This window comes from Caloenas nicobarica, chromosome 11 (assembly GCF_036013445.1).
Source record: "Caloenas nicobarica isolate bCalNic1 chromosome 11, bCalNic1.hap1, whole genome shotgun sequence".
NCBI classification, from domain to species: domain Eukaryota; kingdom Metazoa; phylum Chordata; class Aves; order Columbiformes; family Columbidae; genus Caloenas; species Caloenas nicobarica.
Genome location: NC_088255.1, coordinates 15,819,375 through 15,836,074, shown reverse-complemented (window position 1 = coordinate 15,836,074; position 16,700 = coordinate 15,819,375). Strand labels below are relative to the sequence as shown.

Below are 16,700 nucleotides of genomic sequence, written 5' to 3'. Positions count from 1 at the left end.
TCATCCAGAAAATGTCTTTTAAGGGCATGTGCTATAACAGCCTGGCTCACTCATCCTTCTCTCCCTTTTGCTTGCTCAAAAGCCAAAGGCACGTCCCTGATAGCTGAACGCACCCCGGTGAGAAACGGACTGGACAATTTTCACTACAAGCAAAACCTCTATCTGGATTTCTGGACTCCAAGATGCCTTGACTTTTCCCAACTTCCCATGGTCCTCAGGTGTGGAAATCTACTGGACTGTCACTTAAAACAAGGAATTTCCCTGAAGCCATGTCTGTAGCAGCGAATATACTAGAAATGGACACTGGATGAAGTTCAGCCACAAAATTGCTCTTATCAGTGTTAACGGTGGTCTGGACTTCTGCTACACAGCTGTTAGATTTTACTTACAGGAGTACATCATCTTGCCACTATTTGACATAGATTGGTTGGGCAAAGGAATGTTTTCTGGGGGGAAATAAACGTTACTGTTGACTTATTTTTATACTGATGGTGTCTTTTGTAGGTGATAGCTAACCAGACAGACACCCTCAATGGAGAGGACCCCATGACAAGGGGAAAAATGTGTGAGGCACAATGGAAAGAAGCCCTCAAGAAGGGAATATGGCTTTAGTGTTTTTATAGCAATGTTCCTGTAACGGAATATCAAAATAGCACAATTCAGAAAATAGTCTGTGTTTTGCCCAGCCTTTTGCAAGTAATTTGGGATAAGAAACTATCAGGAGTTTAAAAAAAAAAATCAACAGAACAAACCCAACAAAAACCAGAAAAACTTGTTTGAGGCCATCGCTCAAAAACAAGTATAAAAATGTCATACTTGCATGATACAAAACCTGTTTCCTATTCATTTGAATAAGATTGAATTGCAGAAGAAAAGTTTAATTTTGTTTTTTTAAAAAATCCAAACCCATCAAACAGACAAAGGCAAATAACCTCTAAAACTATATGCCCAAAGAACGTATTTATTGACTTGTATACCTTTGCTATTTAAAAAGAAATAACAGCTGTATTGGTTAAATAAGGCTGGATAGCCCTTTTAAAACTAAGTATTTAAAGTATTTAAATATTTTCTAAAAAGATGAAGTCAGTTACTTTATGCCTTGTTTGTATAACTAAATTGTTAACATGTTATGCTTTCAGCCACTCAGTAAGATTTTTTTTTTTTTTAAAAATTCTGGAATAAACACCAATTTGACAGCCGAGTTCACCGTAAAGTGCAGATGTTGTCCCAGTCTCATCGCAGTCGTCCCCCACCTGCCCAAGCTTTACGAATAAAAGGGGCTTTACACAGTTTTATATAGTCCAGTCAATTTTTATGAAATATTTTCTCTTGCTTCAAAACACCTCAAAAGTGAATTCTGCTAAAGGGCTTATTGTATTATGATTTGATTCGTCTGGATGTTTTTTGTTACTTTTTAAACATCAGGTAAAGTCTCAAAACCGACTAAACTTTTATTGAGGAGGCAAAGGAAAAGAAAACAAATTCCTAACCCAGAAGGTATTTTATTTCTGCCTTAAAGGGGCACCAGCTATTGCTGAGAAGAGACAATCTGAGCCTGCCCAGCTGTTGGCGTAGCCCAGCCTTCCCGGTTCTGGTGGCAAGTGGTACATCAGGGAATCCAAAGCCACTCTGAGTAGCAGTTGCTTTGTTGTTTACCTAACGATGCTTTCAGTTTAAACTGAACTTGCTTCAAAATCGTTCTGATACAGCAAAACAACAAGAAGCCTCTATGCAGACGTTTTAGCTTTGAATTTGAAAAGATCACATTGAGAAAGCAACGTACTAGAGACACTTATTATGCAAACTAAAAAAAAAAAAATAGACAACTTTTCAGGAACAAAAGGATTTGTATTTAATAAGATGCCCTGTTAAAAGGATTATTAGAACTGCCATTGGTTTAATGTAAAAGGAACCAAAGTGCTATGCCACAAAGAGAAATCAAAGCGTATTAAGCCCTGCATGTTGGGAGTGAAATCCCCGCTCTGATGAAGTCCCTGGGGCAGAGCTTCCACTTCAGGAGAGCGTCAGTCACAAGTGCAATTGGACTCCTGATAGACACAAAGGTAAAGGAAACAAAAATTTGTCAAGATTGAGCGCTAGCGATTCTGTGATCGAAGTCTCCTCTGTGTTGGTTTCTTTTTTTTTTGAGGTTCTGTTGATCTGAATGCATAAATGGCAAATTCATGCTCCTTCAGTAGCCTGCAGACGTGTTGCAAAGTGAATTCCTGATCTCTGCTCGTACAGAGCCGGTGTTTGCAGCCACCTGCGGCGTGTGGTTTTAAGCCATTGGGTGTAAAGTGTTAGAACATCGTAAATTCTGTCTGCCCTTGAGCATAGGCCTGCTTAAATATTATGTTTTAGACTTGGTTATAAGCAGAACATTGTTCCTGAAGCTTTTATTGTCACATAGTTCTTAACTGTAAATAACTAAGGAAGCTTAAAATGAATTTTCCTTGCAAAATTGAATTTGCAGTGGCTGGGTTGTTTCTAGACAGATTTTGGTATTAATTTAAGATATACAGTTTTTATAGTCTTTCCAACTTCTCGTTATGACTCCTGCAGTTTTCTTAACCTAAAAAATTGCTGCAATGATGAACAAAGAATTATACAAGAAAAAAAAAACCATACTTTTGTATCTTTATTTTGGAATTTCTTGTTCTATTATAAATATTGAAGTATCCCTATTTCAGAAGACATATTTTGTTAATTGATTGTACATATTTAAATATGTATTTTTGCACAGGTCTTTTTTTCTTATATCCAGTTTTGGTACAACTGAGATCATCTAGTATTTATTTATTAATTAATTAAAAAAAAAAAAAAAGAGAAAAAAAAAAAGGCAAATACCTTTTTATAATTTGAAGTGGTTCACTGCCAAGCCAATAGTTTAACATGCCTACTTTTGCAAACGTAAGGGACGCCTCCGTTTTTTGTGAAAGCCGTGTCCCTTTTCACATCTTGGGAGTGGATCCGCACCAAGCGCCGCCCGGGTCCTGCGCCCGGGCTCTGCCGCGGGAACTCGAGCGCAGGGTCGGGGCCGAAACGCTCGGTCCAGCGTTGCTTATCAGTTGCCTGATTCCCAGAAGATGACATTTAGTGAAGTGACACACTGCTTCTCATTTTTTTTTTTTTTAAATTTTATTTTTTTTTAGTGTTTGTGTGTGTGCGTGCGCATCCGCGTGGGTCTCATGTGGTTTAAAACTAACGGAAAAACTGAAAGTGCCTGATATAACTAGTTTTAAGCTTGGACTGTTTAGACAGCTTCTCCTTAAAAGACTTGAATGTTCAGTTGAAATTTTGGAGCTTGCTTTTTCCACCTATATATATGTGCGTATATATATATGTGTGTGTATATATATACACGCACATATATATATATATGTGCGTATATATATATATATATTTCCTGAAATTAATGGATTGACAAAAGAAAGCGAATGATGCTGGTAACTTTTGTAAAATCTTTTAACTAGAATACCTTGTGTTGGAACAATCCCATTGATAACTCATATTTCATACAATGCCAAGGGTTTGAAATATGGTTTTAACCAGCAGTTTATTTAACCGTCTCATTTTGGGAAGGGGGGGCGGTATTCATAAATGAAATAATTTAGAAAATGTTCAAAATAGCTGGTATTCCAGGAAAACAAACAAAACCAAGTGCGTACCTCTTAATACTATTAAAAAACAAAGATGTGATTTCAACATGACATTTCTAAGGCAGTTGTCTTCCTGTAAGAGTTCTCTTGCCAAGGAATCTCTTTCTTGTCTTTCACTCATTCTGTCCTGGAGGAGGGAATTGGGCTTAGAAAGATTCTTAAATGTTTCACTGTCCAGCAGAATATAATTATTTTTACCTTTTGTGCAAGATATTTTACGTTTTAAAGATAATTTTACAATGAGCACTACATAATGTCAATGTGAATGTAGGCCTTGAAAGCATCTTGCTCGGTGTTGAGCCTGGTTCTAAAAGCAATCTCCTGTGTAAAATGTGTGAATAGTTCGATAATTTGTATACATAATCAAGAGCATCTGATCAGCTGAACTCTGTGTTGGCTGCTGTATAGTACATGAACAAATGTCATGGGATAGAAAAATTACTTTGGATATTTAAAAGAAAAATAAATATATAGTCTATTTGTTTTGTAACAAGTTTCTGTAAATAAAATAATTTATACTATTTATAAGAAAAAGTTGTGCTTTGCTTCATGAAAAAGATTAGTTTGTTGAACAAACATGTTACTAAACAAGGCAATAAAATTAGGACTTTTCAATAAATGAGGTTGGTTGCATGGAATACATTATATGTTTCTGCTTCATTATAAAGTCATTCACCATTAAAGGAAAACATTATCTGTATCAGTGCCTATGTGAACTAATTTCAGAGAATTGGATGTGCTCAAATTCTGTCACTGCACCTCAGCATCGTGTGGGTGGCTACGGGGCCGGCCCGGTAGCATCGGATCTGGGGGTTTGGTCCCCGGTTTTGAGCGACGCCTGTATCAGCTCCGCAGTATTTTTCCTGCGCAAAGGACGTATTTTCACTTAAGGTTCACACTGTATATTGTTTTCTAAATAGAAAAAGGAGAAGCAGTTTTTACAACCCTAAATGCAGTATGTTGGATGATCATGTTTTGTTTTGTTTTTTCCTTTCCAAAAAACATCTTCCGTATTTTCACTGTTTAAAACCCAGTGTGTGCATTCAGCAGGTTAAACCCTCTTCCAGGCTTTTCTCTGCATGCGACTCAGGCCTCGCGTGTGACGGATGCCGTCTGAGGAGCGGGTGGTAAAACCAGTAAAACTCCTGTTAGTGGGATAGAACTTCATGGTTATATCCGTGGCAATGCTTCCTTTATTTTCTCCCTCTCTTTTTTTTTTTTTAATATTTTTCTTTTACAACAGTAAGGACAAAGTTTTCCCCGTTATCTGGAATAAATGCTACAAGATTTAAGAGAGGGATCAGGCAGCAAGCAGTTTCTGCTTTGCCTTTTTACAGTGAGTACTTTAATATTTCTACATTTAAATTTTCGTTTTGACTGAAGACTTTTATTTACTTTTTTTTTTGCCTCACCATCCTGCAAATATCTTTTCTAGTAGCAATTTCTGACTTGCGCTCCGCCCGATAAGCGGTTGGCAGCGGTGGCTGCGCTGGGCTGTGCAGGTGACGGCAGCAGGAGCGTGCGGGGACGGGCGCCGGCGGAGCGGAGCGGAGCTCGCTGCTTCTCGTCGCGTTCAGGCAAGTCCGTGGCTCTGACCTGCATCTGCCTCAGAACTGAAGGATTAACTCTGTGTCTAACTGCATTTAAAATAAGGTTCTGCATCCCTGAAAACTTGGTAAGGCGAGGAAAGATGTGATTATGCCGTGTAGCTGTGAGGTGTCTCAGAGCTTGCAGTGCAGAGCTGCTCGCTGGATTATCACTGCTCTCAGTGACTCAGTTCAGTGCAGGGGTTTGCTGTGACAAATACTGTCTGGCCAGGTGCTGGAGTAGAGCCCCCTAAATACAGACATCACTCATAGAATCATTTTGGTTGGAAAAGACCTTTAAGTCGAACCATTAAGCCAACACTGCCGAGTCCACCTCTAAACCACATCCCTAAGAACCTCATCTATGCATCTTTTAAACCCCTCCAGGGATGGTGACTCAACCACTTCCCTGGGCAGCCTGTTCCAATGCCCGACAACCCCTTCCGTGAAGGTGTTTTTCATAATATCCAATCTAATCCTCCCCCGTGCAACCTGAGGCCATTTCTTCTTGTCCCATCACTCATTACTTGGGAAGAGACCAACCCCCACCACACTACAATCTCCTTTCGGGCAGTTGTAGAGTGGATAGAAAACAATTTCTCTCTTATCGCTCATTGTCTCATAGGAAAACACTCCAGTTTATGTCCAGGAAGAGTTATGCGGTGACATGGGAATTTGAGCCTGATAGTGTGCGCAACACAAATCCAAGTGTCAGGGGTTCTCTGTGCGTATGGCTTTGGGCACATGCACATATTGTCGATGGCCTTTGCATTTAAAATGGAAGCTTGTGAGTATCCTTTGAACCCAAAGGTGTCGGCCTTCTGGTGGAGACGTGTTCGGCTCAAAGGCCAGAACCTGCCTTTGGTAGAAAAACTCCTAAATCCAAGTCCTGCACCTGCGGCAGGTGCTGCTCTGGAGGTGGGGGTGCGGAGCTGCCCGATGCCCTTGCTGCCAACAGCCCGGCCTTTGTAGTACAGCAACTACTGAAACAACCTGCACAAGGGCTGGCAATTGGCGTTATTTGAATGCAAATTACTGTTGGTTCATTATTATCACATTCTTCCACAACAAACAATCAAACACATGTGGCTTGTAGGATCCACTGTCGGGCTCGTAATTTGACCGAATGCTTTTCTCAGTGCTTTGGCTCAGAACTGTGTTAGCTGCTGGATTTGTTCCTAGCAAGCAGCATGGGATCTTTGTCATGGAAAAGCAACATATGCTTGTGTGTTTGGTTGGTTGGTTTTTTGGTGGTTGTTTTGGTGTGTGTTGGTTGGTTGGTTTTTTTATCTGGTTGGTTTGTTTGGTTTTTTTTCTGGCCCACCAAAATTTAGAGGAGTCTCAAAAACCTTTTTTGAAGTTCTTCAAACTAACCTGGATTCAAACCTTCTGGCAAAGGACGAAAACTGGCCTGATAAATGCAGTAAAAAAGCTTTGTCCAAGCCAACGAGAAATGCCTGGAGTTGACATCTGCAGCCAAATGGTTATGAAACCTTTGTTCAGCATCAGCAGGGACAGTGCGTTGCTGCTCGGTTTGGGTGCTCTCTGCCAAAGAATGTTTGCACACAAACTAGATTTCAACCACTTTGTAGCAGAGCTTTAGTAATAAACCCCGCAACACTCCACGTCCCATCCTTCCCTCCTGTGTTCCCACAGCTTAACAGCAGTGGGTGTATTGCAGAGCGAGGGGGCAAAGTGTCTCCGTCGTGTGGCTGCATCTTGAAATCTGTGTCTGGTCATGCCACCTTGCTGCCAGTGTGAAGTCAGCCTTCCAAAGTGAAACTGGAGAATGGCAGTAGTTCAAGGAACTGCACAAGCTTAAACGACGAGAGAAGAATGTACAGCTTTGGCATGTGGACCATAAATCCAGGGAAAGGTGTCAAGACGGAGGAATGAACGGGTGTGTCTGGAGTGCCACTCGCAATCAGAGTTAAATACATGGAAATCGTGAGATGAAATAAACCAAAGGTAAAATTAATGTGCCCAGGGGACAGTGAAAGGTAACTCGAAGGTACGTCAGGGTTTAAAGGAAGCAGAAATCCCATTGCTTCTGATTTGACATGGAAATTGAAGTAGGCAGTTAAAAATGATAGAATAGAAAAAAATGTGCTTTTGACCAGCTCAAGGCATCACCTTGGACTCTTCTTTGGAAAAAGACTATGTACCAGGTTGCTTTTTCTTATCGTTTTTTTTTTTGGTGTTTGTTTGTTTTTGTTTTTTTTTTTTTTTTCCAGGAGAGCAGTGTCAGCAGCTGCTCTGGCTATACTTTGTGCAGCCAGCTGTGGATTTCAGGAGGTGTTGATTTTTCCCTACAACTGTCCGGAATTTTATCCCACTACTTGGCATGACTGAGAGGCCAAAGTGCTGCTGAAAGCCTGAAAATTGTTCAGGTAAAATTGCGGCAACTTTCTTGCCAGGACTGACCCAAAAATATTTGTCAAAAAGTGCTGCAGGTTCCTCCCGGATCCTGCTTCACAGGACGTATGTGAGATCAGAAAATGGGCAAGGCAAGCTGGGACCTTTAAAAATTGTCTCTAGTACAATTAGCATTTTTCTAGATGCTGCTGAGATTTTGATGAAGATTGTCACTAGAATTTATTGGAGGCACACTGAAAATTACTTCTTCTTTTGCTCCAGTAGAATATGTGCGTTTCTCTTTTGAATGTTCTGATTTTTCACCTACCAGAGCAGAGAACACCAGATCCTGAAATGCTTGGCTCCCACAGGTGAGAAAAAAATAAAAAGTGAAAGGCCTACAAATATCTTACAGCACACCAAGAACCTTTAGTAAGACTTTTATTTTCCTCACAAAGTAGACATTTCTGGGTTTTCTCTGTTGCTTTTACCTACACTAACAAGCAGCAAGATTTCTCTTGAGTGACTGAAGCCTATGTTAGGACTAGTTTTCTTAAGTGTCTATTCCTTTCCACTGACAGCTAAAGTATATATGGTAATACATAAGCTGAATGGAAATACTGAGATTCATCTCACAAAACTTTGATATAGTTCATTAAGGCCAGTTCAGGTATAAATATGTTGGAAAGGAAAATTAATCTGTGCAGCAGAAAAGCAATCCCTCACTTCAGTGACACCTATGGCCCATAGTGTCTGTAGTATGTATGGTCTCTGAGATACTTAACATTTGCATGTATGGAAGGTGGAAAAGATGTTAGCAAAAGACAGCCAGAGCTAAAGTCGTCTTAGCTGTTTGTACTTTATCTGATATGGAACAGATCTAGATAAACTGAGAGATTACTGCAGCTCTGAAAAGTCTGAATATTGGCCTAAATTAATTAAAACGTTATAAGAAGCGATATGTGTGTGAACACACAAAATACAGAATCAATAGCTGACCGCATGGTAAGCAAACTAGGGTTCTCTTTTATTACTCTCGTTATTCTAAAGAAAGCGAAGATCAAAATTTTCTTCCAATTAGTAGTTTGAAATTTAAATCCTTACACCTTAAGTTAAGTAGCTGCTACTTGGAAACGAACCAAAAAAACCAGCACAGCTTCTAATAAACAGTGAAAGAAAACCAAAAATCATTGGGTCGTATTTTAGGTTTCAGAACAGTTCAACAGAGAATATTAATGGACCCTCAACGTTGTGGCTGAGGAGTCTGACCTAACGTGGGCAGCAGTGACCCAGAGATGGGAGATCCCCCATGATGTCCCTGCAAGAGGAGCAGGCAGGTGACATCCAGCTGTTCTGGCTGCTGGACGGTCGCCTCCAACTGTCAGGGTCACTCTGTGGGCGTAGCTACCTGTTGGGGTTACTTCAAGCACGTAAAGTCACACTGAATACAGACAGTAAATGGATCCTGTTGCTAAGTTCCGTGTCATCAAACAGCCGACAGAGCTAAGTCACAGACTTTCTTTGGGAGGAAAAAAGAAACCGCAAGCCAAGGCAGGGGGGTAAACAGCTGCGGCCATAGGCTCTGCTGCGGCCAGAAACCATGTGTCATCAGCATGGCAGCAGCCAACTTGGAACGTTTATTCCTCAGCAGCTGTGAAGACAGAAACCATAACCCCCTACAGTATTTGATCAGTTTTGTCAAACTGCAACAGTATCTTCCACTGTTCCTACCATCGTTTTGACATCTGCAAATCTAACAGAGGAAATAATTTCAACTGTAACGCTTTGCTAGTGTGCCAACTTTCTTTTCAACAACTAGCAAAAAGGTAGCTTTAAAGGAGAGTTCCCAAAGTTGCAGTCCTTACAGTTTTCGTGGTCATGTTACTGCTTCATCCTTATTCCTTCTCCCTCAAGCTGTAATCCTCTTGTAACAAGCGTTTGTGCTGTCTGGGCAGTGCACGATCTCAACAAAATTGTTTGGCTACTTTACTATTGTGCAACTGATTCTTTTCACCTTTGATTCAAATACAGAATCCTTAAAAAAGCAAACACAGAATCCCCATTAGTTCTCTCTGTTCACAGCTCCTGACCCTGCTTTGCTATTAAATATTGAATGCTGTATACACAGTCAAGTAAAGGAACAAAGTATATTACAAGAGATCACCAACTGTATAATACATTTAATAAATGAACTGGGATCCATACACCAAAAGAGAACATCATTTACCTAGTGAAGTGGAAAGTAAAAACGCTACCTCTCTCGCTAGTAATTTTTTTACCTACAGTATACCAAGTTATACAATATATTTATAGGTTACTTCCAAAATGTTTTAAACATCTAAATTTTGCATTCCCTTGCATTAAAAAAATTACATATTAATTACTCTGGAAAGTTTCTGAACTCTGTTTAGCAGCAAATCTCCTTTCTTGATGGTTTCTTGGTACTGCCAATTCTTGCTATCAGGCCTAGGAATTGTGGGGAAAGAAAAAAAAAAAGGTTTAGGATTGAGAATATGTTTTACACCAGAGCACTTGTGTAATAAGCGTAATAAACATAAAAATGTATAGAATTCAACTCGGCTGTCACAAACAGTTTCTAGGAATTGATAGCATACCTGTTAGTTTCTACAATCTCATTTACTTTGTCTATTTTGCAGTGTAATCGCCCAGCTGCAATAAATCTTGAAAGCTCCCTAAGTAAAGAAGAGAAAAAGGCAGTTAAATCATGTTTCACCAAGCACCTTGTTGACCTACCAGCGCCAAACCTGCTGGTACGAAACAACAGTGTTACCACACTGTATTTCTGAAACAACAGCCTATATATTTTCATAAGGTATCTTATGCATCCTCATCTTATTAAAGCTTCGACATTACTCAAAAGAATAATCATTCTAGCGATCTGCATACAAAACTTCTTAGAACCTTCTTCTCAGGCCAAAGTGTCATACTTGAGTTAGTGCAATTTATCACTCAGCTGAGCATCAACTGTTCTTCAAGCTCCAAGGCAGCAGGCATGTCGTGTGCCTATTTGGAATTTAGCCTGAGGTAAATATCTTCATGCCAGTCAATTAATTAGAAAAGTCTCTTAATAGTTCCCTACTCTCTAGTAGCTCTAAATATGCTGCTTTTTTATTATTATTATTTTGCTTAATCAGCTGGTGGTCCACAGCACATGACTGATTGTAGGAGAAAACATTACTCTGATCAACAGTAAGACAAGTTACAACTAGTACTAAATTACTGGAAGCATAAGAACTATTAATAGTATGACTTTAAAACCTTTGAATTGAATGGTATTTAGTTTATCTTGAAACCCCTATTAATTAATTTCTGAACATTTCGAGCAGTATTCATATTTCTGTAACACTTTCCTGTGTTGGAATATCTGAAACCTCTCTATGAAAGAATGACTCCCGTGAAGGCATTTGACACAAACTGTTTCATGTACATAGAGAAAAAGTCAATTTCTCACTCCAAGACAGTTCTCATCATGATCTAAATCTGTTAGTTTTACCCTAGAAAAGAATTGCAAATTGAGACTGCAGTGTATGTTTGATTTAAGTGACAAGCAGCAGATCCCATCTACATACCAGAAAGAAAACAAAACTAAAGGAGACTTTCAGGGTACATAAAGTGTGCAGATCCCCAAAGTTGTAATAGTTAAGTTTTTGCATAGTTGTGAACTAAGTCATCCTCCAAAATCCTAAGTTTCGTAGCACATGGAGGTCAATAGATAGAGTACTTGAAAAGTTACTAATAAAAGGCTACCTTCTCATATGGCATTTAGAGTGAAAGACATACTGGAAAAGCTGTCATAAGAAAATGCAATCAAATTATTTTCTTTACTGAAACCTAAAGTTCACTTAAATTCAGCCAAGCTCTTCCATAGAAACATAACTTGGCATGTTTAAAATCAAAGTAGAACAAATATTCATAACAAGATCATTATAAATAATTAAAAGGTGTAAAGTGAGATCTTTATGAACTTAAAAAGCCAATTAACTTACTGATCTATGAATTCTACACTGACTCCAAATGCTTCTGCCATGTATCCCAGTGTCAATGACCGGTAAGACTCTAGGAGCTGGCTATACGCGTGAATCCTCATTTCCCGTACATAGTATCGATAGTGAGGTGCAAACAGCCAATCCTTTTTCATCTCTTGCTCTACAATAGCTGAAAAAAAAAAAAGTCAGTAATATCTAAGAAACGTAAAATATCAGTTAAGTAAATGAGACACAGAACACCAGTTAATACGTAATCATTGTGAACGTAACTAATTGTATTCTTACATACTTCAAGATCTGAAAGGTATTTTATACTAAAGAGAAATTCATATAATCCGCATCAGTTCTAGAACCAGAAGCAGCAATAACATGCAAACAAGATTGTGGCAAAGCTAATGACCCTGTTTGTCAGCAGAGAATCCTTCTTTCAGGATGCTGGTTCTCCCCGCTGCTCCTGGGCGACCACCTCCCTGAGGGCAAGTGCTGGGACCTGCTGTCCCACAGGAGCAGGGTGGTGCTGGGAACCAGCAGTATCGGGGATGTAACTACTTGAAGAAACGTTGTTACCCAAAGCTGTCTGAGGAAACACCATTAACTTTCTGGTACTAGCTCTAAAATTAGTTACAAGGATTTCCAGGCACTGAAATCACTTTTTCTCCTGTTTGAGTTCTCAGCTAGAGAGAAGGTCGGGAATAGAGAAATGTTGCCCTTAGCTCTTAATCTCAGCAGGCCAAACCTTCCACAAACTGAAAGGATCTTATTTTCTTGTATTCTAAATCTCACAGAAGAAAAGCAAGCAGTCTGAAAACTGGCATTTATCTTACAGGCTGAGATTTCTGGGCCTTTAGACTACAGGTCATGTAACTTCTTTCAAACATAAAACCCTTCAGAGCTTTCCCACCTGACCTGTCTCTTTAGGTAAGACAATGTTCCAAAGCCATCTTCAAAATGCTCTCCCACCTAATCAGATGGGACCTTTCGAAAGCTCACTGGAGGCAAAGGTTGGTTGTTTTGTTTAAAAAATCAAACAGCAGCAAATTTTAGGTCACTGTTGGGAAAAAAAAAAAATCTTGTTTTTTTTTCCCCTGCATAAAGTAGCTTTAGACTGTAACTACTCCTTGAAAGTTGTGGGTGATCTGAAAGAAATAACTGAAGTACCTGCAATAGTATTGTAGAGAAGAACACAGCCTTACCTAACGACTGGAAAAAGGCAGCATAACGGCATTCGTACAGCGAAAAGAGATACTGCCGTACAGCTGGCAAACTGTGTAACACTTCCAGAATCTCTGCTCCTTTAATAACCTGAAAGCATAAAAACACATTTAAATGGCATCACTTTCAGCCCGGAGATAAAAAGGTTAAAGAAAGGCTGTGTCTGTTTGAACCGGTGTTTCCATCTGCTTTCCTTACCTTTTCCCTCAGGTCAGGCCTGTCCAGTGCAATCATGCTGACATAGACTGTGTATGTTACAAATGTTTTGTAATCCATAAGTTCATAGGATGTAAATGTTGAAACGGTATCAAGGAAGAGCTCTGCTGCTTGTTTGAAATCACGAATAGCTACACAGTAAAGGCCCTGGTACACTTTGAGACGATTTCTCCTGTCCCAGTCTCCTCCTTCTTCTATTAGACTTAAAACAGAACAAAAAGAAATATTTACTTATGTAAATGTGTTATGTAGTAAATTATAAGTAAGTGCAGTAAATCAACTGATACCATGTGATTAGAGAAAGAATAACATGTTATGTTACAGTTTGTATATACACCTCTCGGGTAGGAAAGCGGCTTCCTTGGGACAGGAGAGGCCAGACGCTTTTGCACAGTGCAAGTTTCAACTCAATGGAAAAGTTTACAGCCTCTAAGGTTGTGACAACAGTCTTTTGAAATGTGCAGGTAAATAGTACTGTCAACCTCAGCTGTGGCAACATATTTCCACTGCCTATGCTCCTAAAATCTAAGCCATCCAACTAGCAGCACAGAAGAAATTAAAAAGTTGCCACTTTTGCACCAAAACACACAGTGCTGAGACGGGGCTCTGGCTTCTAAAGGAAAAGCTGTCACTTCACAGAGCCAGCTGGATGCACTGGCAGCAGCTGGATTCCGCTGCCAATCCTGCACTGCATTTTATTGTACAAACTAATCACACTCAAAGTTTTTTGTCTCCCAACAGCGACAGAAATGTAGGAGCAGGGGTGTGGGCTAGAAATTAAAATCAAGTCAGCTGCTAGAAAACAGCTGACACAAAATATTAACTTTGCTTTTTTTCTTCCCTCATAAAAAAATCCAGAAACAGGAAGCTCTCTGGTACAAGGTAACATGCGCCCATCACTCTGTGATTCCGTCTCACAACCGGTCTTAGTCGTTTCTCGACAGCAAGGTATTTATCTTCCATTTCTTTTGTTACACTTTGTCTCAAAAGTGCTTTGGTGCACTCAAAGAACCCAAATGGTACCTTTTTGCCTTTTCAATGTTCCGCGTGATGAGGTCATTATCCATATAGAACAAGCCAATCCTTAGAAGATAGAACACGATATCCAGACGATGTCCCAGTGCCACAGTTTTGTCATAAGTCTTGCGGAACGCAGTCAGAGCTCCCTCCTAACAAGACAGCATTTTCTACGGTAAGAATGTTAAAAGCACCTAGAATATTTACAAAATGTCTGTCGTAAGTACACACGTTGTCGTCCGCTGATAGTTGTGACTTCATTAGTTTCTTACAGAACTTTAACATCATGTATTCTGAGTAATCTCAAAGAATCGAAGTTTAAACCAAGTTAAAAGCACTGACCCTCATATATCTTTTAAATCTAAGGACTATGAAAATGTACTCCGTAACTTCAGTTACACTTTGTAAACAGCTTAGAAAAGTCTAAAAATGCAAGGAAAGTGAAAAACAACCTCTGCAAATAGAAAATATCGTTTCTTTCAAGGGGTACTTGTTTTTTTTTTTCCCTGGATAACTTAAATTTCAGTAACACTCTCCCCTGTTTCCTACCCCTGTCTGAATCATGCCACAGAGAAAACACAATGTAAGTCACCCAGTGCTCACTGGAGCCTGCCCAGGTAAGAGGATTACAATGAAGTGTTTTTAATATGAGTCTACAAAGGCTCTGCCATGAACCCACCTTGTCCCCAATCCTGCACAGGTACTCAGCTTTGGCCATCATAGCATCCCGGATTTCACTCTCCCCCAAGATCTTTTCTGCATCTTCTAATTCGTTGTCAAGACGTTTCAATTCTTCCTCATTAGCTTTCTTCATTTTGTTCAGCAGATCTGTGTCTATCTGCCATTCCAGAGACTTGCAGAGAGCTTCATAATACGGAGCCATATCTGAAAGAAACACAGAAAAGGTTCTGCGATTAACTGCTGCAAGAAGTGTGTGCGTGTTTCTAGAGCAAAGCGCCGAAGGACAACACGACCGTTGATGCCAGGTACGTCCCTTATATGATCAGGTACCTATTAAAACCAGACATGGCAGAGCCAGTGTTTCAGCAGGCCTTGCCTGTGACGCTTCTTTTTACTGACTCTTTTCTATCGCTGCTCTTTTTACACCTCTCCCACTTGCACTTCCCTTACTATTGACGTGACTCTGAGCACATTGGACCCTGGTGCTCAACTCCTACCTCTTAAAACACCAGGACTATGTAACAGTGGCCAAAGCTGGGGACATGGCACCACCCTGTTGTGTCCAAACCCCTCCCTACCCCAAATGACCCCCAGCAGTCCCTCTTCCCCTTTGCTCTCGGACTGTTCATGCCCCTGGGAACACACACACACAAGAGAACAAGTCTGATGAGGGAGATAGGGCTGTTCAGCCTGGAGAACAGGAGGCTGAGGGGTAACCTTATCACTGTCTACAACTACCTGAAAGGAGGTTGTAGCATGGAGGGGGTTGGTCTCTTCTGCCAAGTATGAAGTGACAGGACAAGAGGAAATGGCCTCAAGTTGCACCAGGGGAGGTTTAGATTGGATATTAGGAAAAATTTCTTCACAGAAAGTGTTGTCAGGCATTGGAACACGCTGCCCAGGGAAGTGGTGGAGTCGCCATCCCTGAAGGGGTTTATAGGATGCGTAGACGAGGTTCTTAGGGACGTGGCTTAGTGCCAGCGTGAGCTTAACGGTTGGACTCGACGACCTTGAGGGTCCCTCCCAACCTCAACGATTCTCTGACTCTACAAACGCTCCACACGGCTCCTGCGATCAATGATCCCGGCCAGACGCGCTCCCTGCCCGCACACTCGTGCCTCCGGACAGGCAGAGCCGCCCCAGCCGGGCGGGGGGAGGCAGAGCCCCTGCCCCCGCAGACACGGACGCAACCCGCCCCCGCCCAGGCCGCACTCACTGTGCAGCCGCACGGCCGCCATCAGCTCGTCGCGCGCCGCGGGGTCGGGCGCGCGGGGCCGGAGGCTGAGGAGGAAGCGGAGCTGGGCGATGCGGAGGTCGGGGTTCTTGGGCAGCCCCTCCTCCTCCAGGTTCTCCAGCGGCATGGCGGCGGCGGGACGGGACGGGACGCGGCAGCTCGGCTCCAGTGGCGGCGGCGGCGCGGCCCAGTGACTCAGCCGCGACGGGCGGAAACGGCGGCGGACTTCCGCCTCGCAGCGCCCCCTGCCGCCCCGGAGGCCCGCTTGTGCGGAAGGAGACGCGCATGCGCGGGGCGGTGCCTGCGAATCCGTGCAGGGGGGTGCGAGTGTGCGCCGCGCATGCGCAGTGCGGTCCATGGCGGGGCGCAGGCTGTAGGGGAGAGGTGACCCATAGGTGCGAGCGTGGTGTGCGGGCTCTGCGCGTGGGCATGCACCGTGTGGGTAGAGAGGCTGCGCACAGCGTGCAGTGCATAGGGGTGAGCAGGCGGAGGCTGCAGGGGCAGTGCCAGTGCATAGGGCGAGCTATAGGGGCTGCAAACGAGCTGGCGGTAGGGGCTGCATCGGAGCCGTGCAGCCTATAGGAGCTGGGCACACAGGCTATAGGAGCTGGGCACACACAGCGCGGGCTGTAGGTGCTGGACACACAGGCTATAGGAGCTGGGCACACAGGCTATAGGAGCTGGGCACACACAGCGCGGGCTGTAGGAGCTGGGCACACAGCCTATAGGAGCT

General features: G+C 42.0%; 2 protein-coding genes across 5 annotated transcripts in view; one reads left to right on the top strand and one right to left on the bottom strand.

Annotated features, from left to right (window-relative positions):
• Window positions 1-2,658, top strand: part of ATXN7 (ataxin 7) — an 87,670-nt gene extending 85,012 nt beyond the window's left edge. For 3 of the 4 annotated variants that reach the window (XM_065642452.1, XM_065642455.1, XM_065642454.1), the window contains one exon: window positions 83-2,657. In XM_065642452.1, the coding sequence (XP_065498524.1) occupies window positions 83-100 (18 nt within the window). In that variant the 3' untranslated portion in view covers window positions 101-2,657. Of the gene's footprint in view, window positions 1-82 lie in introns of all 4 variants that reach the window. The other variant, XM_065642456.1, reaches the window with a different exon arrangement.
• Window positions 2,659-8,055: 5,397 nt separating this feature from the next.
• On the bottom strand, window positions 8,056-16,209 carry PSMD6 (proteasome 26S subunit, non-ATPase 6). Its single transcript, XM_065642543.1, has 8 exons — window positions 15,950-16,209; window positions 14,732-14,937; window positions 14,059-14,204; window positions 13,018-13,237; window positions 12,801-12,909; window positions 11,608-11,776; window positions 10,216-10,293; window positions 8,056-10,066 (listed from the first exon to the last, which is right to left on the bottom strand). The coding sequence occupies exons 1-8, from the start codon at window positions 16,092-16,094 to the stop codon at window positions 9,970-9,972; spliced, it is 1,170 nt and encodes a 389-aa protein (XP_065498615.1). The 5' UTR covers window positions 16,095-16,209; the 3' UTR covers window positions 8,056-9,969.
• Between the last annotated feature and the right edge of the window lie 491 nt (window positions 16,210-16,700).